Raw genomic sequence first — 21785 nt, 5'->3', positions numbered from 1 at the left:
TATCGTTCTCTCTGCTATTAGTTCTAGCCGCCTCCTCTAACTTCTGATTTCGTTTAGTCTTGCGCTCGGCAATCCTTTCTGCTTTCTCCCATCTACGCTGCTCATGTGACGCCCTGTAATTCTTAACCTTACTGTTACACATGGTCTTCGTCCAAGGACTCGGCGATTATTTTGCTATCTTGGTTAGATAATACTTACGACAAGGATTAGAATTTACTAGTGACCAGTAATAATGTGACCGCGAGGTCTGAAAGATATAAGTACTATCCATAAAGTAGCTGTCCTTGGTAGAAGAGCCAGGCCTATTACAAATATACACTTCGTAATTACATGGTATAAATTAAGCTACTAACAAAGACACTGAAAACTTGCCTTGCCTCACAGATTTCGAACATTTTTGAAGACTTTTGCCCCGGGGCCTTGGGCTGTTATCACCATTCGAAGAGCTCTTCCACTAGCTGGATTACCGCCCATCTTGAGCCGTCTTTTATTAATTATCCCATATGTTCTGTTCCAACGATTGCGAAAGGAATTACCGTACATTTGACAGAATAATGATTTTATGTTTATGAGAAATCCGGTATACAGTACCCCCCCCCCAAAAAAAAAAGAGAGAAAAGAAAAGAAAGAAAAAACCAAGGACGGTGGGAATATAAGTTTTTGCCACGGAGTATTATATGGACGTCCATACATTCTGAAACATGGATTCGAGCAAGTGTACCAAGGCCATAAATTTACCCTTAAAGTCTTCCAACCTTATCCTCTGCCCTACTCGCTGATTGTACTGGACTTGAAGAGTCTCGAACTCGGCTTCATAATTGTCCGAGGTTTGCGCGAAGAATTGCAAGATCCCTCGGGAAGGCGTTGGCACTGGCGACAAATGGTCAATCGACGAGTCAAAGTGCCAAGTAAGGAGCGACAAGAGGAATAAGCTATTATCCGTGAGACAATTCGAAATGTGTCGGACACAGTCGTCTAACAATTCATTGTCGGCGAGCTGAACAATGTCATTTTCCTCAAATCCCTTTTCCCTAAGTGCCTGGCAAACTTCCAGGAGAGGCCGGACCTCGGGACTGAGATTACAGTGAGAGGAGTCTTCCTCTATGGCAAAAAAACCCAAGCACCGTACCTGTAAAGCCTTCAAGGTTGACTGTGCTGGAGGCAGAAGAATCTCCCTTTGCAACAAAACCTTCGGTTATGGTCGTTAGTAAGCACCATGCAATGAAGTTGAGCAGTAACCAACCATAGCAAAGGTGGGTAAATGAAGATAGCGCCAATATCAGGAGAGTCGAGTAGGATCTCAGTCTACCTGAGTGCCTCTTATCTCGCTCAAGCTCAAGTTCACCTAGGAATAGGTATAGATTTAAACTGGCTGTCTCGAGCAAAAGTACCACTGTGCTCCGTATGGTCTTCCCTAATGCTGATACAGTGACCAATCGAAGTGGTCGGATCACCATAGTGGCTGGCTCACGATGGGCCACTCGAAGGTCTGCGATCTTCGTTCAGTACTCTTCGAAGAGTAAGATTTTATTCTTCCCCGTGACGGTGGAAGTCCCTGCGCATATGTATGCTTCTGCGACGTCATGAGAAGGCCCAATTGAATTTATCTCGCCGAATCTGGCGAGAGGTGATTCCACGGCGCTTTATCTTTGTAAGTTTTTCTTCTCAGATAATGTAGGATATTGGCTAAGTGTGAATTGTGCAAGGTGGAGATAGGATTGTTGATGTCCTAGGATTTAGTATAAGCAACTAGACACCGATCAGCACCAGTCTTGATATCCGCAATGGTCGCACCCTAAGATTAGTTAAATTCACGGAGCGTAGCGATACACCGACGATTCCCCGAGGAATCTCGGGTCAGCCCTGAGTGCACATGCCGTAACTATGTATTAAACTTCATTATTCAAGGAATGAACGCGCTACCAGGCTGGCCACCGCCTAATATCTCGCAGGCGTTCTAACTGTGGCATGGGAGTCCTGCACCTATTTGTGCTGATCTTACCCTCTATGAATTTCGGCTGGAGCTTCTATTTTCGGTTAGTGCAGGACTATGCAGGAATCCAGAGGATGCGAAATTCCTAATTTTAAATAATTCATACAATCGGGCCGCGGTCATATTCCCCTTTCCGTGCAACTCAATAAATTTTTTGTACATGCACCCTTTCTTTTAGACTAAGCTATGATCATTAGCGTCCAGCACCATGTCTCTAGTATCATGGCAATAGCAACCGCCCTAAGCTGGATAGGGTTGAAATCTCAGATTTTGGTGATCTGCTCCCCGCGAACATGCATAATTGTCTCCCTGTCATGGAATGGCATCTTCACGTTCTCGTAAATATATTTAACCGCTGACCACTACCCCTGTTTCTCTCTTTTTCAGTAGTTACGAGATCTGTGCAAATACAACATGCCAGAAAAGTCTTATCGTCTATATAGCCAAGTGTCTTGAAGCAAAGCTTGAGTTGGCGCTGCCCCAGGACAGAGCCAGAGCCTGATACTGGATATAAAGTTGTCATAATAGGGTTTATTAGTTAGTTAATAAATGGCTGCTGCCTTAGTGCATATAGTATAGCGACTAAGAATGTTGCGAAGAAGCCAGATCTGAACTCATTGATGTCCAATATGTATTGAAATAATTCATTTGCCTGTCTCTAGTCATAGTCGATAACAGTCTCTTTTCACGCCAGAGGCTCATTTTCAAAAATAAAAATATAATAAATATATAAAAAAAAATTAAAAATACAAAAAATGTGTCTTGCCTCGGGCATATTCTGGGCTATCGGGTCAACGAACACTCTAGAGAAGTTCTCCTGGCAACCCTGCCATCGCTTTTTTAAATCATAATACTTGATCTTCATATCAGACATATAGTATCGTTTCTACCCTGTTGAATACGTAGCATAGAGCACTCCAAAACCGGCACCGTTTGTGGACCCACCGTCGCCTTCCTCCTCCATTCCAGGGACTCGACCGCAAATCTCAATCAAGTTCTCACCCGGGAAGGACAGGGAATCTGACACAGACAGATGATCACGCGGCACTTGCTTCAATGGCCGCCAGATGTTGATAATTTCCCATCGATTCCGTTGATGTCGCTTGAACTCTGAGGTCATGTTATCCTTGAAGACTTTCATGGCTCCAGCATCAGAATTAGTCTACATAAACATGTCGCATAGGCACAATCGCACTGGTTGGTTTGGTGTCCAGATCGAATGAATCCGCCTTCGCTTCAACCTTCCCATACGGTTCTATACGAATGATATATGAGAACACGTGAACACGGATGGTACCCGTCCTTCGCGTGTGGTTGTTAGCCATGATATGATAAGCACAACAAGACTGCGGTTGTGTGGAAGCAAACGAAGCAAACAGTGGAGCAGGGACAAGGTGGAGGGGAATCGAGCCTTACGCTTGCTTGAGAATCTCCACTGCATCTAAGTACATCCATTTCTTCACTGCTGTCTTAAGGATCAGAGAGCCACGAAGGCCCTAATGGCCTTTCTTGCAAGGAAAAATATCAGTTGCTTCCCAGGAGAAGCAGCCAGGGAGATAGATAGGGCCTATAGAGAAGAGCTTATGGGCCTAAAGCTAGTAGAAGAAGCAGAAGGAAAAGGAAAGGGATAGTAGAAAGGGCAATCTAGGCACACCTAGATGACGCCTAGCAGGTAATGAACACCGAGGGCATAGCCCAAAGGCTCTGGCGCAGATAGGCGGCTCGGGCGAGGAAAAGGATCAGAATGAACACACAAACGATAGAAGGGGCTGGTAGAGCCTCTAGGGACCAGTTAGAGGCAGTGGCCTAGGCCACTGCCCAGACACATGTGTCTGTCATAGTCAACGGCTCGATATGGACGTTAAACTTGGTTAATAAAAATACTACTAATAATATATAGCTGAATTTCACATGCTAAATAATCTATATCTTTTATTCTAAATTCCTAGTCTATGTTCTATCTAACCCTAGTTAATCTATGCTGATTTTGATTAAATCAATGGATCCTAATATCTTGTCTATCTTTCCACTAGAAGTCTCGATTGCGCTAAAAGGGTATTCAGTCCAACAAAAACAGGTCCCTATCTATCCTGTTTTCTATTTAATTGACTATAAAATCTAAGGCACTACGCTTAACTTGGCTATCCTGGATCTTAAAGACAATTATATAGCTTGGACTCGTATTACAGATACTGCTCTGTATATGTAACTGTCTAGACTCCAATCACTACAAGGGCTTTATATCCTACAGCCAGTTAAGATCTGTTATCTTAACTATAGACCTGATTTATAACTACTCGAAGAGATGCAATAACTACAAGCCCTGGAAATGAATACTCTACATTAATAGCAGAACAGGCGTGACCATTAGCCACTAACTATTGTCACCGAAATAAAAAATCTCTGTTTTCGTGTATATATAACTTGCATAAACACGAAACTTTACACAGTATCAGACACCAGAAACTGTAAGTACAGGTTTTACCTTATATACTAGAGAAAGATATATAATCTAATAATCTTTACTAAAAGGATATCCTAACACTAGGTTAATTCTCTAGTAAACTAAATATATCTAAGCTTTATTTATCTGATATATTTATCTATGCGTAGAGATTCTTTCCGGTAGCCATTATTCAAGATCTGGGTTTTTTATATTCTTCTTTCTACTTATACTATGAACTGGTTAAATACCATGTCCCTACTTCTACTCCGGCGAACATTTGCCGGTGATTAATTTAGTGAATATGCACGGTGTTCTATGATTGCCAACGTGAGGATAAGCCGCAGGCACAGTGTCGGGTTGACAACAAATAAATAAATTGTTTGGTTATATTATGGCAGAGTCGAACCTGAGTCATATACTATTTAAATCCCAATACCACAGGCTAATCAAGTGAGAGTCGGGGGCTATAGCGTGTATCATATCGAGTATCAGCCGAAGAATTACCATGACTGGACAGTCGTTCAAAGACGTAAGAATTTCTCGGCCATTGAGTCTCCTGGTGAATGACATTTTTCAGCCCGCTGCCAAAGTTCCTGGTGCATTGAATAGTGCACACGAGAGTTGTCACGATAAGCGCCAGGGTCACCACAGCGAAAAGCAACATCATCTCCTTGCCTGGAGTGTTGGCGCGTTGGGCGTTTCCACATAAAATGATAATCCGACTAAGAAGGTGGCCATTAATCCGAGGAGGGAAACCTGAATATCATTAGTAATGGATCCGGAGGCAACACAATAAGGAACTTACAACGACAATACCCATGCCGAGTCTCAGCTCTGACTTCACACAGTAAGTTCCAAAGAACATAATCAAGATCGTGGCCGGAATAATAGCCATAGTAAGAGAGTACTCCGGTTCTTGGAAATGGACGTCGATCAAGTTATATTGGATAGCCAAACCAACTAGGAAGAAAAAGTCAAACCTGACAAGGACCAAGTAAATCTATAGCATGTTAGACATAAGATGGAAGAAGGGGGATGGATTCACTTACCGCAATCTGAGATCTGCGCTACCATAGATAGATTTATAGATGGCCCAGGCGTAGTCCTTATGTAGCCTGTAGGCAATAGGTATGATGGTGAGAGAAGCGAGGCCCAGAACAAGTGGAATCAAAATTTCAGCTGGTTGCATCGAAATCCAAATATCTCTTGTAGGATCTGCAAGAGGGCGACCCACGATATCATAGTTAAACTGCAGCGTATGAGTAGTTTCACGCATCTTCATACACTGTAAGACAGAATACACAAAAACACAGACATTGCTAACACAAATAGCAGCAAGTAGGATATTATTTTTGTGGTGGGCGGCATCTAGGAAGAGCAGCGTTTCATACATGCATGCAAAAGTTACAATACCCATGCCAATCGGGACAATGTAAGATGTGGTAACTTGAATTATATTATCATTGACCCAACCTAACCATTGTACAAGAATGTATCTATTATATGTTAGTCAATTACTATCTTCCTATATAGTCTCTGCGCTTACACTTGGAGGATAGTGACCAGGAGTCCTTGAACCAAAACTCATACTTGGTGGTCGGCCTGTACCTTTTTTCGAGAAGATGCACGCTGTAAAAGAGTGATACAACATCAATATAAGAGTCTGCAGTAAAGGCTGATGAAATTTAATATGTGAACAGTTATAGTAAGACAAATTTTCGTAGCGCTGCGCCAATTTTAAAGAGTGGAACTTTCCAGGGGTTTGACCCTGGTTACTAAGGGGCTGATCTACAGAATGGTTCATTAATTACTCTCAGCGTAGTCAAATGATGGTATGTATCCACAGTCACTCCAAGAATGACAAGAGAGGAAACGATAACAGGTCAAGTCAGACGAACGAAGAAAAATATAATGGTGAGAGATAGCCTTCAAAGGAGAAGATCTATAATTCTAGCTGTGGGTACAACAGAAAATTCTTCAGTACTCCCTTGAGGGGACACCGTATTCACCCGTGGTCAGAAACGCTTTTCAGACGGCATTGGCTATTATCTGGACAGTGCCTAATTTGGACTACATAATGAACCATTGTGGTGGTTGTGAATAAACTCAGGGAAGGGAGGAAGCGCATAAAAAAAAATGGTCGAGACGCTGAGACAGAGACTCACACCCACTATGCAACAGTCTGCCAATGCCAAGTCTAAAGTTCAAATGTCCACTAACCCGAAGGGTAAATACTACCCTTGCATCATTGGCTCTATCCAACACCTGATATAATATTTCTAATATCATTCTTGGCCTTACATGGATCGGTGTATGTGCACTGCCTCCATTATCCAACAGATGAATCGAAGTGCAAGCCTTGTGACAACCGGGTGTCTTAGTCACATGTCACTTGAGGAGGAATTTGACATTAATGCGAGGTCAATCTTCAGGGGGCCAATGGTTGCGGTGATACACTTGACGGTTCCGAACATTAGGGAGCTATGTCTTCCAAATATAGGCCGTCTGTAAACCCTCATGTAGCTACGTTAAGATGTTAAGGACGTTCGCTCAGGGTCTAGAAAACCTTGGCTAGCCGTAGCACCTTACACATTCCTTACTAAAGTTGGATAGGCCCCACAATGCGTAGGCTAGTCTTTATCAATCAAACCAGACTCAGTGGCAGTCACTTCGCACCATAGAGAGTTCATGATAACGAGTTTCATAGGGGCCAAATCTCGTGTTCGGCAGTGCAAATGGTTCTCCATTGCCGATAGGATCTTGGTATGCTAACCTAGCTTGTTTGGATGGTACCTCAGGTCGTCACATCTATTGGTAACCTATGCAGATCGGAAGATCCTGACTAAATCTCCATACCTCCTGCCACAGAAATCCTCGTAGGGTGCATCAACCAGGATGAAGGAACTAGCCTGATTCAGGGTCCTCCATTCATACTTGGCTTCTACGAAGAAGGACCAACACTAACGCTAGCTGCAAATCCCGACGAGATGCGCGGTCCCCCCCCCCCAAATGAAAGCCCATGGCTACTCATCTCTGCGATTCTTCGACCCAGCTTCCAGAGGGCGTGATAGGTGTTCTTCTCTTGGCAATTCCTGTATCCTCACGGTGTCATCCTGCAACAGTCCCCAACGTCGTACCGTTTCCTATACAGAGTTTACCAGACGAAGGCATTAACAGGCTACAGCTTCAACTGATTTCTGCCGGCAGCGGAGATTTACAGACTTGCACAGGACAAAGAAATGGAGACCACACATCTTTTGCAACCGACTATTATCTAGAACTCCGTTTCTAAATGGGCAGGGATCTCTGCGGGAAAGTACCTGGCGGCTAAATCACAACCACCTATAAATGTACAACCGTCATCACAGAGCTGCCAGTTCCGCTGTCAATCCAATTCCTTACCACTCTACGGCTTAGCAAAGTCTCATACTCTGTAATATCATTCTGTCAGAGACATTGCTTCAATCCATCTTCCTCCATAGCTTCGTGACCCTTAGTGTCCTCATGTCAGACGACGGCGCAAATTCTCCGGGCTGTGGTAAAAAGCCTACTCTTGTCAATGGCGCCCACCAGTTAATCCGCCGCGAGTACATCCTCAAAGTCCCCGATAACTACGATTCAAACAAACCACATCACCTCCTTTTCCCTTCCACTGGCGCGACGGGAATATGAAATATGTCGTCGATGGCGACTGCATCCAACCCTCGTACAGCCTCGAAGCACGGGCGCAGCGCAATTTCGGTAGCCCCTAATGTCTAGAACGCCGGTCAACACCAACGGCGAAGACGTGGCTTTCGTCGTTACCATCATAAAACAAGTTGAGATCGAACTCTATATAAAGCAGAGCTCTCGCTGTGCGACAGGTTTCTCCTGGGGCGCTGGAATGAGCTATGCCTTTGCTTGCTCGCAGGCTAAATGGTTTAAGGCTGTGAGTGTCTTGAACGGTGGCGTGATTAGTGGGTATGAAGGTGGCCATGATCCTATTGCTTATCGAGAGACCCATGGGATCAACGAGCCCGTTGTTCCTTTCGATCGGGGTGTGGCGCTGGCGGATAAGTTTGTAGGGATTAATTACTACCAACCAACGAATATCGATAAGCCGTGGTCTGGAAGGGTACAAACCAGATAATCTGACGCCGTGAAAGGGAATTATCCTCGGTTTACTAATTTACAAATTAGCTTCTAATACTCTAGATACCCCGAAACATTTTTGCTCACGCTCAGTAGCATCCCACTTCATACTGTTTTCCGGAGTCAGTTGGCTGAAGCCTGCCTTGATGGTTGCCGGTGCTTTTACGTTTTTGTTCAAGGTGTACTGGTCACCAATATTTCCCAGATATTTCTTCCCGTGAGCCTTGAATTTTGCATCGATGCTCACAGAGGCCTGTTGAGGTTCAACAGACTCGGAAAGCACTTGGCCAGCGAAAAAGATAGCCAGGACAGCTGCCTTGATCTGGACCATATCGGAAAATATGTTGGTTTTTCAAGTTGATAAGCGAAAGTACCTGTAGCAGAAGGCACTCTCCTGGGGAAGAAAAAATCTTATATAGGCCAGGAGCCAACGTTTCTTGGGGAGAACGAGGTTATGTGCTAGCTAAACGGGGATATCCATCCCCGAAGGCCCAGGTAGACATATTGCAGATTCTAGCCCCCGCGTGAAACAACGAAAGGACCCGTAAATTTTAGTTTGTGCTCCGGCGGGGACAATACGGTCTGTGGGATTGAAGAGAGGGTCTCGACAGGTGGAGACGATGGCAATCAAGCTGTACCTTGATGGTCGTCCAACTTAAACTAGCTAGTAGGGTTTGTCAAATGTGCTCATTTTTATACCTCCCCGCTAATTCTCCCGAGGTACCTCCGAGTTGAATTATTTCGGCATAGCGATGGGAATATGCCGCACCGAGGAGATAATAACAACCGAAGCAGAATTTCTCTCAAGATTAGTGTTCTGTATAGTGAAACAGCCTAACATTGATAATGTACCAGCACAGAATCATTCGTTTAGTGTCACCACCATCACCAATGTCCAGATCATAAGCCCTTTGATGCGTCTACCCAACCTCAGGAAGCAGTTCCTGCAACGCTGTATCCCACTAGATGATACTATAGTCTGGAAACATGCCTGAAATGGTTAAACTGACGCGGGTTTCATGTCGGTAATTTTTTCTAGAGGCAATAGTCTGGCGGAAGATTGTTTCTGCCTAATATGTTTTTCCCTGCCAGAGAGAGCAACAAAAAATCAAAGAAAATAATGGAAAAGGAAAAGATAGAAAAAAAGAGAAAAAGAAAACATACAGTACCATGCGTCTCTGCTTCCAATGAGAGCACTATGAATTTTTGCTCGCGAAGCAACGGTATTAGTTCAATTCATTTTCTCCGCCCCGGACATTCAAATATAAACCGGTTGGTTTAAACAAATAGGTCGCCTCTTACCCAGGTGCTTCAGGTCTGCTTCAACTCTTCAGTCGTCCAAGCCATCAATAAATAGCATAACAACAATGAAGTTCTTCGAAACGAAAGCTGACTTGGTAGCGGTGGTTTGAGCAAACATATATGGTCAGCGACCATTATTTGAACAAACCAAACAGCGGATATGGATAACCTGACGGAAAGGGGCGGGGAGAGTCGCTTATAGAGAATGCCAGTAGCTGTTCCTGTTGGTTATATTTTCCTGTTTATTCTCACCGTCTTGATCTCCTGCTCTCACTGCACGCGGCTACCACAAGAATACCCTTTCGGCAATGACCAGACCCGCAGCCACGCCTAGAACACTGTTGTCAGCACTACGATGTCCTTGAAGGGGGTCCACTGAGGGGCCTTCCCAAGCGTGACTATTGTTTTAGTGTCTGCAATGGCGGCCAGGTGGAGCGTCTCCTCCATCAGCGATCATCCAATGATCAACTCCCAGAAGGTTGAGTGTTCACGACATAGAAATACGACTGGTGATGTTCCATATCAGTTCCGTTTCTCTCTCCACTAGCCTGGATCTCCTGGTATTTTCATATCCCGCCTCAGTCCAAGAGCCCTTGTTCAAATCCTGTGTTTACATTCCTGCCGCTTCCTCGATTTCTGAGTCGCCGCTACTTCTTCCACGGTACTTGGGGGATCGCACAGGGAAGACCCGAGCTTCCTTGCCATGAGGAATGACGACATGCTCATGACTTGGCCCATGAAGTCAGATCCCGCATTCCCGCCCTCTGATTCAGATGCATCGTCACTGGAAGCGCTCAGACCGAAAGTCCGAAGCCGCAACGGCTGCAATACCTGCCGACGGAGGCAAGTGGAGTGCGATGGTACGTGCAAGTCTGTTCTCGTATTTTGCTTGTTCCTACGTGCTGCCTAAGGTTCCAGGTTCTGTCTAGAGCTTTCTTATTCCGTACCTGATGAAAGGGCAGAGGCTTATCCACTGTCGATATAGAGAGTCGTCCCAACTGCACGCGCTGTCAGCGATCGAAAAACCCCGGTAGCTACGAACTCCAGCTGCAATGGGAGGACGAGATGCGCACGGCTGGGAAGTGTCATGGACGAACGGGCATTCAGTCGACGAGACATTCCTTGCAGTGCCCACCGGCGACCAACGGAGAACCCGAACGGTTGACACGGGCCAGACGCAATGACACGGCCCTCCGGCAACGCGAGGCCGCTTCCGTCACGATTTGCTCTCCACCCGGTCCCCATAGTCGACTACCGGCCAGGCCCAGTAGTCGTGTCGCTTATTGCACTCCCTACGAGGACTGGAAAAACACCACGACTATTTCGCGCCCATTACCGGTGTTGCCATGGAGCATTGGTATGCCAGGGGTGGACGATGTGTGTTTGTCCTTTTACGATGCTGTGATGTGCACCGTCGGGGTGACGATCGATGATGAGCGTTTCAACCCTCTCCGCAACACGGTGATGCGCCTCGTTTTTCGGAGTGAGACAGCTTATTATGCCGTTCTTATGGCCAGTGCACATTACCTGCGGTCGGTGGACGGTAGGTTTGAACTGGTAGAGATCCAAATCCGGTCAAGGGTGCTGAGGGGCTTACGGAGGGCCTTAATGAAAGACAATTTGGATTGGGAGGATTTGTTGGTGCCGACAATCTTCCTGTGCTCTTCGGCAGTATGTTAAAGTCTCCACCTTATATCACAACACCCTTGTAATTACAGCTTTCAAGAGTTGCCCTGGGGGTCGTCACTAACCCTGTGATTAGATATCTAATAGCTGCGACGGTTCCTGGATACGGCATCTCGCCTGTTTCCGGTTGGTCGTGGAAGAGATGGCCCGCGGCCGTAAAAACGCCCCCCCTGTGCCGCAATTCTTCATCAGTTACTTCTCCTCCCACCTGGTGTTGGCTAAATCGCTGTTCTCAATTGACGATATATCCTCTGCCAGTGGGGTAGCCGCCAGCTCCCCTGCCCACAGCTCCCTAGTAGGCACGGTGAGTGATCAAAAAATGTCATGGACTGCCACCAAGTATCTCGCAACAGTGATGCCGGTGGACACATACCATGAGATTGATACATGGAATGGCCTGAGTAGCCACATGCTACTGCTCATTAATGATATTTTGAGTCTCAGACACGACGCCCAAGTACTTCGTCACCAATGTTCGGACCTGTCCACTCCCCGTCCAGTGGTGGAACAGAAACAAGCCGCAATCGCGCATAAGATTGCAACCCTGGAAGCAAGTCTAGCTACCACAACACAGATAATTCCCGTCTCCTTATATGCGGACCGTAGCTCTGCTGAGCCCAGAAATCAATTTCGCCTGCTGAAAAGCATAAGCGAGGCCTATCATCTGGCAGCATATCTTCTACTGTCAGAGGCGGTTAGTCCTCACTTCCTCGGGTTTACCCCAACCATAATCCCAAGTGTTGAGCGGCTCAAGGACCCAGCCCAGAGGGCACGATATGTAGACCGCATCCTTAGCCTCGCAAACTGCGTGGTGTCTTCGGTAGATCACCTGCCCGTCTCCTGGCCTCTATGGCCTCTTTTCATTGCCTCTTGTTGCTGCTCATGGGACGAAGAGATTAGAAGCAGGGCTCTGGAAATATTTCGCGCCGCCAGAGAAAAGGCTCCTTACGAGAATATCCCCCGAGCTCAGACATTAGTCGAACTAGTCTGGCAGCGCAGGGACATGCAGATGGAACCGGACAACGCCATGAGGGTCGGTCATTTCGAGTGGGAACCTGCGATGGAGTCTCTTGGCTGGCAGACGAGCTTTGCTTAGTTTCTTGACGGTTATGACTCTTATCCCATTATGCCAACTCTATATGCCCTTCAAGAATTACGTCTATCTTATTCCACTGGTCCCGCCCTCAGGGCGTACAAACAGAACCGAAAACTCTGCTTCTACCAATCCAACACATTACCAGCCTCCCTAGTCGCAGGCTCAATGACATGGCCCCGCCTTCCGATCCCCTCTTCTTATTCTCTCTGACCCTATAAATAGGTAGCGAAGCCACCAGAACAGCAATACTCAAGCAAACCGGGATTGCGGCTAACACATATTAACTAGGAACGATTAATTGCTCGCATATGGTTGGTCTATCTGGGGCCGGTATTCTAGACCTTCGTTTTACAGGTTTGAAACTGTGTTTAAGAATTCGGCAAAGTTAAACTGTTGGCACCTGGATTATTGCCTTCAGGATAGGGTTACATCGAATAGGAAGGTTAATATCTAACACAAAACGGTTCTCCCACAAGGGTTTATTATAACGCAGCTACTATTGTTCCTGCAGCTTCATATATACCTCCTAGGGAAGAACAAGAGAGGTCAGCTCGCCGCCGCAGATGAGGACGCAACGTGAGCTGGCATTGTGACACACGGAAGCCTACCAAGCGCAATTTTCTTAAAAATCCCGTTTCTCCAGTTCCATGAGGGTTCGGAACCTCGATACTGACAGGTGATTGCATGATGTACCCTTCGAAGCTTAATGCTGCTGGTTTACGAGACTGTCCCGAACAATAGCTCCTCCCCGTCCGCTACCAGCTTCTCAGACTTGGCAGCCTCTTCAACCGGTCACGTTTCACTTTCCTCCTCACTTGGCTCATGTCATGCCTTCATTGGGCTGATGTGCCCTCATAGCTTCCAACGTTAGTCTTGTTTTCTCTCAGGGTTCACGTCACCCAACCGTACCGAACGTGCGGCCAAGCGGCAGTCTCACTGTCCATAGGCAGCCACCATGCACAGCTGTATGTTTACCAACTGACGTTCCCAGAAGAGTAGATTCTGCGCTCGATGTGGTGCAGATTCCAGCTTCGTCCATGGTCGACGCACCCACTATCCCTCAAACTCCACTTTCGAACCATGTACTAGAATCTAGGAGATCATCATGTCTGATAAGGGAGATTTCCCCTGGATTATCCCATTTCTCTTTGCAGTGTCACAGGGGAATTTATTGATGCCGCGTCTCCTGCTTGCAACGGCGCCGATCTGAATGCGGTCAACAGCGAGGGAGTCATAGCCCTGCACGTAGTAATCCGGAGTGGACACAAGTGTCTTCCCAGAGATTATCATATAGCTACATTAGTTTGCCTCTAAGAGATTCATAATGTGATCACACTCTTGTTATATATTAGAGCTGCCCTTTGCAACTTCCGCACCAACAGAACAGAATTGGCCATATTTTTGGTTAGGTTTAACATTAAGGTCTTACAGGTGAATTTATGGATGGTACTGCAAAGCATCAAACAGGTCAACCTATACTCGAACGCATCGGGTGTTGACGAATGACACAGGCGGTGCTGATGATTTTGATTTTTACAAGACATGCATTGAAAAGTTCCGCGTTGATAGCAAATTGGTTAGTCCGTCGTCCGTCCCGAAATGACTTAATTATTAATCTTTCCATCCTACCTGGAAACTCTTCAACAAGGGCGTCATTATTATGATGCATGCTTAGTAGTATCTGAATGCATACGTACGGTCGTTGGTCGGATAGAACGTCGCATTATCTCCCTCATGCCCATGTACCAACCAATTCCCTCCACTTGTTCCCAGTATATTCCCAGCATTGACAACCACATTTGAAATCGAAACCTAAAGCTAGTCAGCAATTGCTGCTACCGCAACTACCACAGTAAGCTCGCTCGTGTGACTTTTAGTACCAATGGGCGAGCTCATTGCAGACCTCTTCATTACCATTGAGATAACAAGACGATTGGGTCATACCCGATTAAATTTCTATTGCGTGAGAGAGGTTTTGGGAAAGCCGAATCAAGCTCTATCCCTCGATGCAGATGAAGAAGCTTCGGTATAACAAAGCGATAAAGGCTGACTTAGCGCCGGGCCCAGCTGCAATATCTGAATGAGTGGTGAGTATGAGGACATAGAGGATAGAGGGCCAGGTGGAAGAAGTATTACGACTGGTGATATTCTTTATTCCCTATCAGGGACGCGAATCCACTATCACTTGAACGCCATACATCCACGCACCCTATCTTAACTTAAATTCCCCTCGTTATTCTCACATCACCATCTGAGTAAACCAGTCAACTCCCCATTCGTGCGCCAACAAAATCAACCAAGTCAAAGAAACTTTTCTTGAAGTACCGTTCTTGTGTGGTACGATTCACAACCTGCAACCCAAACTGTTGCGCGTAATCACCAAACTCCCAGTTATCAGCCCACGACCAAGCCAATGCACCCATTACGTGCACTCCATCTTCATGGATTGACTTAAGAATCTCCGACATGAACGAGAGGTAATAGATACTGCGCGGTGTATCGAACAGCTGATCCGACAGTCCCTTATCAGCCTCGTTGAATACGGGGTATCCAAACTCCGACACAAATACTGGCTTCTTGAAGGTATTCCACAGGTAGCTGAGGTATTCCCGCAGGTAGGTAGGGGTAATATACACATAGCTCTGGGAGCGGTAGCCGATGTTCCACCCGTAGATATTTTTGGTCTCCTGCACGACGCAGTAGGGGAACAAGGAGTTATCCGTGGAACTGTTTGTTGCGCAGTCGTCGATGCCTCCGGCGGGCTGGGAGACCACAGTTGCAGTGTAAGGGTCAATGCCGAAGAAATCGGAGGTGTTTGCTATGTACGAGAGGTCTTGCTCGCTCAGTGGCTTGGCACCGGGAAGAGTATTCAGGACCGAGTCCGGGTACTGCTCTCCTAGGAATATAGGGTTGGCGTAGAGGCCAAGTTGAATTTCTTGGAATCGGTTCGCGGCCAGGACGTCGCTGGAATTACTAGGGTTGCGGGGAACTCCGAAGTTGTCATTGAATTTAATGCCCATCTGGCCAGTGGCATTAAGCTCATCGTGGTAGAAGTGGTACACTTGTGCGTGAGCATGCACAACGTTATTGGCACCGGTAAAGTTGAACGAGTAAAGATATGGCTCATTGAAGGTCACCCAGATTGGCACGCGGTCGGCATAGTGGGTGAGCACAATCTTTGCGTAGTTGACAAAGGCGTCGACGAAGGTCTCATTCTGATAGCCTGCATTGTTGTTGCCGATATCGGGATGAGCGGAAGTGTTGTCGCTAGCCACGAATATCAGCGGACTGTCAAAATGATGCAGAGTGACGATAGGTAGCATTCCCGCGTCGAGTACTGTGTTAATAAGATCATCGTAGTGTTGGATGCCCTGCTCGTTGACCGGCGAGCCCGGGAGCACGAAGGGCAGGATTCGGGTCCATGGAATCGAAAAACTATAGTATTTCACCCCCATGGCAGCGAGGCGTTGAATATCTTGTTTATACAAGAAGTAATTCTCGTTCGTCACGTAGTTCTTCGGCTGAGTGGTGTTCGCCAGCTTCTCCTGGATAGTAGGGCTTCGGCCTTCCAAGCCCATGGCTCCTTCAACCTGGGCCGCACTTCCTGCAACGCCAAAGACAAAGTCATCGGGGAAGTTGTAGCAATCTGTAGGTCTGAAGTAGTCCCGTGGTGGTAGGACTAGTTCACTACTGGGAACCGGTGTTGGGCTGACGGTGGTGGAATACAACCCAGTGGTCGTGTAATTCTCCAGGCCAGCTTGTAGCCATAAGGAGGACCATGCCGCTTGGCCATATGGGTCATTTGTGTCCGTGGCAGTGACCACGGTTTGATTAGGTAGCCAGTTCCCCCAAGTGGTGGTAACTGGGCTTGTAGTGAGGTGCTTGACAGCCTCGGAATATGGTGGCCCATATGTACCAGTCGTGGTAGGCGATGGAACCGAAGTAGCATAACTTGCATTCTCATCATTAGCCACTATCATAGTGTTGGACGAATGGAAGTAAAGGTACATACCGAACTGTCTCATTAAGAGTATAAGAAAACTGCCGGAAATGATACTGTGGCGATGGAACTGCATGGGTACACTGAGGACGCTCAGTATAACCTTCAGCGGTAATATAAAATTGCTGTGCCTCAGCAAATGCCACCAACGCGGTCATGCATGCCAAGGGAGCTCTCATCTTTACTTTGGTTTATGATGGTGTCGTAGAGTGTGCCGATTAATGAGGCACGGGATCGTAGCAGCATCTTTATATCACGAGATGGGTTCAAGTACAGCATCGTCCTCCCACGCACGTTGAAATTCTTCCACCTTGACTACCGTTAGTATTGTGGCCGACATCGCCACTACTCTAGGCAATGATCGACGGGTAGAGTTGAAGCCGATGTGTGCATATCCCGTAAGCAAACAACCCCTGGCCACTCCAGATTACTACCCCAAACCCCACAATTTGCCCCACATTCCACGCGGACTTGATCCGAGATGCGTCCCAACATATGGCGTAGTGCGTCATTGTTCAATTGCTAATATGGAAGCCCGCGGGGTGAAAGCTAGACATAGACACCGATGCAGGCCAGCCACACTCTATTACAAACTCTAAATTCCTCCTCGACCAATACATTTGAGAATTTATCGTGGAGCAGACCGGTCCGTGGCAGACGGACCTCTGCAGCGACGCTCGGGAAACAATGTGGACTCTTCCCCGGTTCGCGTGGAAGACGGAATATATATTCCTCATTACCGTATATGGGACACCGGCTCATACCTCGCGATATAGTCCATACCCTCGAGGGAGCCGAACGAACTGCCTGAAGTCGGCCGAAGCCGCCGGTTCGATGGGCGACACCTGAGACTTACTATATCCGGCTATGTTAACGACGATACTACCGTTGATCGGCATACCCCTCCCTGGTTGTAGCATGCAAGTGCAAGGATCCTTCCCCGGATACTGCCGGTTCTTTGTTTCTGTACTCATTTTACCCCACGGGTTAATATCGATGCGGTAAAAGGGCCCGAGTAATGATGCAACCAACTATCGGGAGAACTTCGGGAAATCCTTCTTCAAGATCCTACAATCCCGCTTGGAAATGTCTGGGTAGAACTATTCTACCTAGCGTACCGATTGAAACAATGTATTCTGCGAAAATGGTGCATTGCAACGGTTTGATAGATCCAAAGTCCTTCTGGATATGGGACAACGTAACGAAAATTAACAGTGACAGTATATACAGTAAGCGTGCCCTGTAGATTCCTATTTCACTGATCCGGTTTATAGTTCTCAGGATGGCCCCGTTAAAAGCTTGGGAACATCGTCTTCATTTGTTATGATCTTCTCAGTTGCCATTTGCAGTTTCTTCCGGCTCCCATACCAGTGACATTCCACAACTCTAGGCACCATTCGGTTTTAACATCCTTCGCGACTATTCCATAAGTCTGTGTCATAGGACAATGCTTTAGCATATGGCGCCATGCTACCCCATTAAAAACAGCTCTCATCAGAGCCTTCCGCCCCTGGATGAAATATACTCACCTCGTATTAGATCCACGTATCCCGCAGTTTTCCCACCGCGTAGTATCTTTCGGGAATTCGGTATGGTACATGATGCCTGCAGTAGATGACCGAATGGAACCGAAAAGGTCCAACGTGCCGTTCTAGTCGGGATTTGTCTCATTTCGGGATAATGCTTGTTAGCCACTTACCATGATATCTGGATCATTTAGAGAAGCCACTTGCGCTCTGCCGATCCTATACCAAAATGAATGCCGTACTCTCCGCTCCAGTGTGGTTTTTGACAGATATTACCACTCATACCTTTTGGAATCGTTCAAGGCTTTATAAGCTGTTGGTCGACACATATGCGGTCATAACTATTCCTCATCGCGACTGGACAGGCGTGAGTATTGCTTCAACACGTCTGCCCAACCCAATGCTCCTAGTTGAAAAAGGTTATATGTAGCTATGAGGCTGAAGAGGTATCACCTTAACTGATATTGAACAAAGGGTATAAAAGCCCAATGAGACGACTTAGAACAAAGGTGCTGCTGGACAGATAAAGCCAGCGCACCAGTTAGGACCTCATCCGGCCCACTTAGACATTCACAGTACTAGTCTACAGCGTTATGCTCAACCATTGCGTGATAGCAGGTGGAGAGCACCATACCTGCATTTGTTTTCAGCATAAGATTGTCTTCTCATCTTCTAGTTTTGTAAAGGGTACATATTACTGCTAGCCCGTCTAGTCCCAATGCGTTATGTGACTCACAACAAGTGCAAAATAGCATCACCATGGAAATATTCCAACTTCCAACACGGCGACTTCTAGCGTAATGGCGTTTCTCGTTATAGATAGATAGATTAGTCGTAGTACAGCTTGGAGGCTGACCATGTCAAAACTGCTAGTGGTAAATCATTTTTCCCTAGTCAATAGTCAAATCGCTCTAGTCCAGTCAACTACCAGTATATCCGTGGGTAGTACTACAATTGTTGTTTCCTTGAGATCTTTAAATATATATGTTTTATTGAATACGCCCAAGATATTACCTAGTTTCGCAGACACTTGACATATACCTGGTGAATTGAGTACCTGCGGAAGTACGTGGATTGTTGAATACTATGGTAATCAGGCCACATATAAATGGCCTCACGATTCCCGCCTAGATAGGCCGTTGAGATAGTTTTGATAGAATCGAAACCTGATCTTTTTGGTATCGTTTAATACGAATATCTTACAAGCTATTCTACAAGTTTCACCCATGTACCTTCCAGCAATATCTACTACTACACGGAAAAAGAATAAATACCCATGCTCTGTAGTCCAAATCAATATACTAGATTAACATAATGCAGAGACAGTAAACACATAGAGCCAGGAGGGTGTTTCACGTACTACTCAACGTGGCTGTCCTATCGCAGCGGTTCTTTGGCTGACATCCGCATTTCATACTCGAATAAAGTACAGCAAGGTTCACACATTCCACGGAACAAGCGCCACCTCGCGACCGATGATGTATTCGATGCGGTGCAACCTTGACCGACCTATTTCTTCTAGCGCGGCCCCATAAAATATGTTCTCGATCGATATCTACCCACAGTTGTCATGTCTATATATCTCCACCACCTGGACAAAGCAACCCAACAATTACGCCACTTACTCTCCAGGACAATGGCAACCACTACACACTACGACGCAATAATAATCGGCTCAGGCCAAGGCGGCACTCCCCTCGCAAAGGCATTTGCCGAAGCCAAAAAGAAAACCGCACTGATAGAGAAAGAACATATCGGTGGCTGTTGCGTTAACGAAGGATGTACGCCCACGAAAACCATGATTGCCTCCGGTCGTGTCGCGCACTTGGCGCGTCGGGGTCCGGATTACGGTGTTCATATATTTGGGCATAGCGGACCGAGAAACCAGATTGCGGTTTCGATGAGTAAGGTTAGAAAGCGAAAACGCGATATTGTGAGCTCTTTTCGCGGCGGGAGTGAGAGGGGTTTGGACGCTTCTGGGGTCGAGGTTATCCGTGGGGAGGCGAGGTTTGAGGATGCAGGAAGTGTTAAGGTGGTTATGTCGGATGGAAGTGAGAAGTTGCTCCAAGGAGAGATAGTTATTGTTAATGTTGGTTGCCGACCTGCTCCCCCCAGTCTTAAGGGGTTGGATATGGTTAGGAAGGAACGGATCTTAGACTCCACGTCTATTCAGGAGTTGGATGAGCTCCCGGACCATTTAGTGGTCGTTGGGGGCGGGTATGTTGGAGTCGAATTTGGACAGCTCTTCGCCAGGCTCGGGTCGAAGAAGGTGACTATTGTGCATCGCGGAGCGCAGCTGCTGTCCCGTGAAGACAAAGAATTGGCGGACGAGCTCATGGATATCCTCCAGACCGAAGGGGTATCTGTTCACTTGGAGGCAACGCCCACCGAGGTATCACCTTCCCCTGAGAAGGCATTCAGCCTGTCCATCAAAACCGGAACTGGGAACGAGACTATCCCCGGTGTTACGCATATTCTTTTCGCTGCCGGCAGGATACCTAACACGGATGTCCTAAATACCAAGGCTGCGGGAATAGAAACCGATCAGAAAGGGTACATCAAGTGTAATGAATACTTGGAGACGTCAGTTCCTTCGATCTACGCCTTAGGTGATGTGAAGGGCCCTCCCGCATTCACTCATATATCATACGATGATTCCCGCATTCTGAAAGCTTCTCTAGTGTCAGAACCAATTTCACATGCAAGACCCTCCATCAAGGACCGACTCGTGCCCTATGTGGTATACACAGACCCTCAACTGGGCCACATTGGGTTGCATGAGAAGGAGGCACGAGACCGGTATCCAGGGTTGAAAATCACAACAGCAGTAATGCCGATGAGCTATGTCGCCCGAGCATTAGAGACGGATGAAGCGCGAGGCATGATGAAAGCAGTCATTGACGCCGAAAGTGGACAGATTCTGGGGTTTACATGCCTCGGTACAGAGGGTGGAGAGGTGATGAGTATCGTCCAGATGGCTATGATAGCAAAACTTCCGTACCAGAAACTACAGGATGCTGTTTTTGCGCATCCGGCATATGCAGAAAGTCTGAACAACCTGTGGGGCTTTTTAAAATAGATTTATCTTTTTGAAGCTTTAGTCATCCAAGGCTAATTTGTTGTCCTTTCATGTGCTTAGTATATTAGTTGATATGGTGTACATCTATAGCTGGGCAATAAGGGAGCTTTGCGCTTGTTCAGGCCCGAAGGTGCTTTTGTATATGTGTTCACCTCAATGCATACCGTATCATATCATACAGACGTAGCATAAGACAAGACAGTATTGCCAACTTCTTCGAGTCATATCAAGCCTGTATAATTGACAATGATAGAACGCGCTGACCTTTTAGCGACAGTTGAGAAAGTGTCTCAAAGATATACCCTGACATCGTCTAGAGTTCGGAGTTCTCCACTAAAAGGGCCCCAGGTCTCAAAGGCCGTGGAGTCAAATGGCACGCTCTTCAGTTTGTGTTTTAACTTATCCATCATATTAATAAATAGAATTATCTCCACATCGTTGAGCCATCGGACTGAGCACATGGCGTCGAACACAAGTCATTCCTTCCGCCAGATGATTAGTGCCCTCGTCTTCCGCAACGACAAAG

At 46.6% G+C, this 21785-nt stretch overlaps 8 protein-coding genes across 8 annotated transcripts; 4 read left to right on the top strand and 4 right to left on the bottom strand.

The window, feature by feature from the left end:
- Window positions 1-367: 367 nt before the first annotated feature.
- BDW43DRAFT_273271 (uncharacterized protein) lies at window positions 368-1932 on the bottom strand. The gene has a single exon (XM_032041606.1). It carries the CDS (start codon window positions 1455-1457, stop codon window positions 1080-1082), a length of 378 nt encoding a protein of 125 aa, XP_031901310.1. The 5' UTR covers window positions 1458-1932; the 3' UTR covers window positions 368-1079.
- Window positions 1933-4881: 2949 nt separating this feature from the next.
- Window positions 4882-6090, bottom strand: BDW43DRAFT_299543 (uncharacterized protein; the record flags this gene model as incomplete). Its single annotated transcript, XM_032044737.1, has 5 exons — window positions 4882-5195; window positions 5241-5419; window positions 5489-5935; window position 5986; window positions 6048-6090. The coding sequence occupies 5 exons, from the start codon at window positions 6088-6090 to the stop codon at window positions 4882-4884; spliced, it is 984 nt and encodes a 327-aa protein (XP_031901309.1).
- Window positions 6091-8190: 2100 nt separating this feature from the next.
- On the top strand, window positions 8191-8568 carry BDW43DRAFT_310136 (uncharacterized protein; the record flags this gene model as incomplete). The annotated part of the gene is made up of 1 exon (XM_032046850.1): window positions 8191-8568. One exon carries the CDS (start codon window positions 8191-8193, stop codon window positions 8566-8568), a length of 378 nt encoding a protein of 125 aa, XP_031901308.1.
- A 91-nt stretch (window positions 8569-8659) lies between these two features.
- Window positions 8660-8901, bottom strand: BDW43DRAFT_310135 (uncharacterized protein; the record flags this gene model as incomplete). Its single annotated transcript, XM_032046849.1, has 2 exons — window positions 8660-8680; window positions 8737-8901. 2 exons carry the CDS (start codon window positions 8899-8901, stop codon window positions 8660-8662), a joined length of 186 nt encoding a protein of 61 aa, XP_031901307.1.
- Window positions 8902-10214: 1313 nt separating this feature from the next.
- Window positions 10215-11691, top strand: BDW43DRAFT_55785 (Zn(II)2Cys6 transcription factor). The gene is made up of 3 exons (XM_032050234.1): window positions 10215-10732; window positions 10858-11580; window positions 11635-11691. Exons 1-2 carry the CDS (start codon window positions 10576-10578, stop codon window positions 11550-11552), a joined length of 852 nt encoding a protein of 283 aa, XP_031901306.1. The 5' UTR covers window positions 10215-10575; the 3' UTR covers window positions 11553-11580; window positions 11635-11691.
- BDW43DRAFT_273256 (transcription factor domain-containing protein) lies at window positions 11521-12877 on the top strand. Its single transcript, XM_032041605.1, has 2 exons — window positions 11521-11580; window positions 11635-12877. The coding sequence occupies exon 2, from the start codon at window positions 11701-11703 to the stop codon at window positions 12652-12654; it is 954 nt and encodes a 317-aa protein (XP_031901305.1). The 5' UTR covers window positions 11521-11580; window positions 11635-11700; the 3' UTR covers window positions 12655-12877.
- A 2041-nt stretch (window positions 12878-14918) lies between these two features.
- Window positions 14919-16833, bottom strand: BDW43DRAFT_310133 (glycoside hydrolase family 1 protein; the record flags this gene model as incomplete). Its single annotated transcript, XM_032046848.1, has 2 exons — window positions 14919-16605; window positions 16667-16833. The coding sequence occupies 2 exons, from the start codon at window positions 16831-16833 to the stop codon at window positions 14919-14921; spliced, it is 1854 nt and encodes a 617-aa protein (XP_031901304.1).
- A 2983-nt stretch (window positions 16834-19816) lies between these two features.
- On the top strand, window positions 19817-21259 carry BDW43DRAFT_318803 (mercuric reductase; the record flags this gene model as incomplete). Its single annotated transcript, XM_032048760.1, has 1 exon — window positions 19817-21259. The coding sequence occupies one exon, from the start codon at window positions 19817-19819 to the stop codon at window positions 21257-21259; it is 1443 nt and encodes a 480-aa protein (XP_031901303.1).
- Between the last annotated feature and the right edge of the window lie 526 nt (window positions 21260-21785).

This window comes from Aspergillus alliaceus (genome assembly GCF_009176365.1).
Source record: "Aspergillus alliaceus strain CBS 536.65 unplaced genomic scaffold BDW43scaffold_16, whole genome shotgun sequence".
NCBI lineage: Eukaryota > Fungi > Ascomycota > Eurotiomycetes > Eurotiales > Aspergillaceae > Aspergillus > Aspergillus alliaceus.
Note: the sequence above shows the minus strand (reverse complement) of the source record. Positions and strands in the feature narration are given on the sequence as shown.

Excerpts from the sequence above, each read along its gene's own strand:
- BDW43DRAFT_273271 (XM_032041606.1), bottom strand. The coding sequence starts at position 1,457 with ATGGTGATCCGACCACTTCGATTGGTCACTGTATCAGCATTAGGGAAG.
- BDW43DRAFT_273256 (XM_032041605.1), top strand. The coding sequence starts at position 11,701 with ATGGCCCGCGGCCGTAAAAACGCCCCCCCTGTGCCGCAATTCTTCATC.
- BDW43DRAFT_55785 (XM_032050234.1), top strand. The coding sequence starts at position 10,576 with ATGAGGAATGACGACATGCTCATGACTTGGCCCATGAAGTCAGATCCC. Across the intron at positions 10,733-10,857 it reads GAGGCAAGTGGAGTGCGATG|AGAGTCGTCCCAACTGCACG; the intron begins GTACGTGCAAGT and ends CTGTCGATATAG.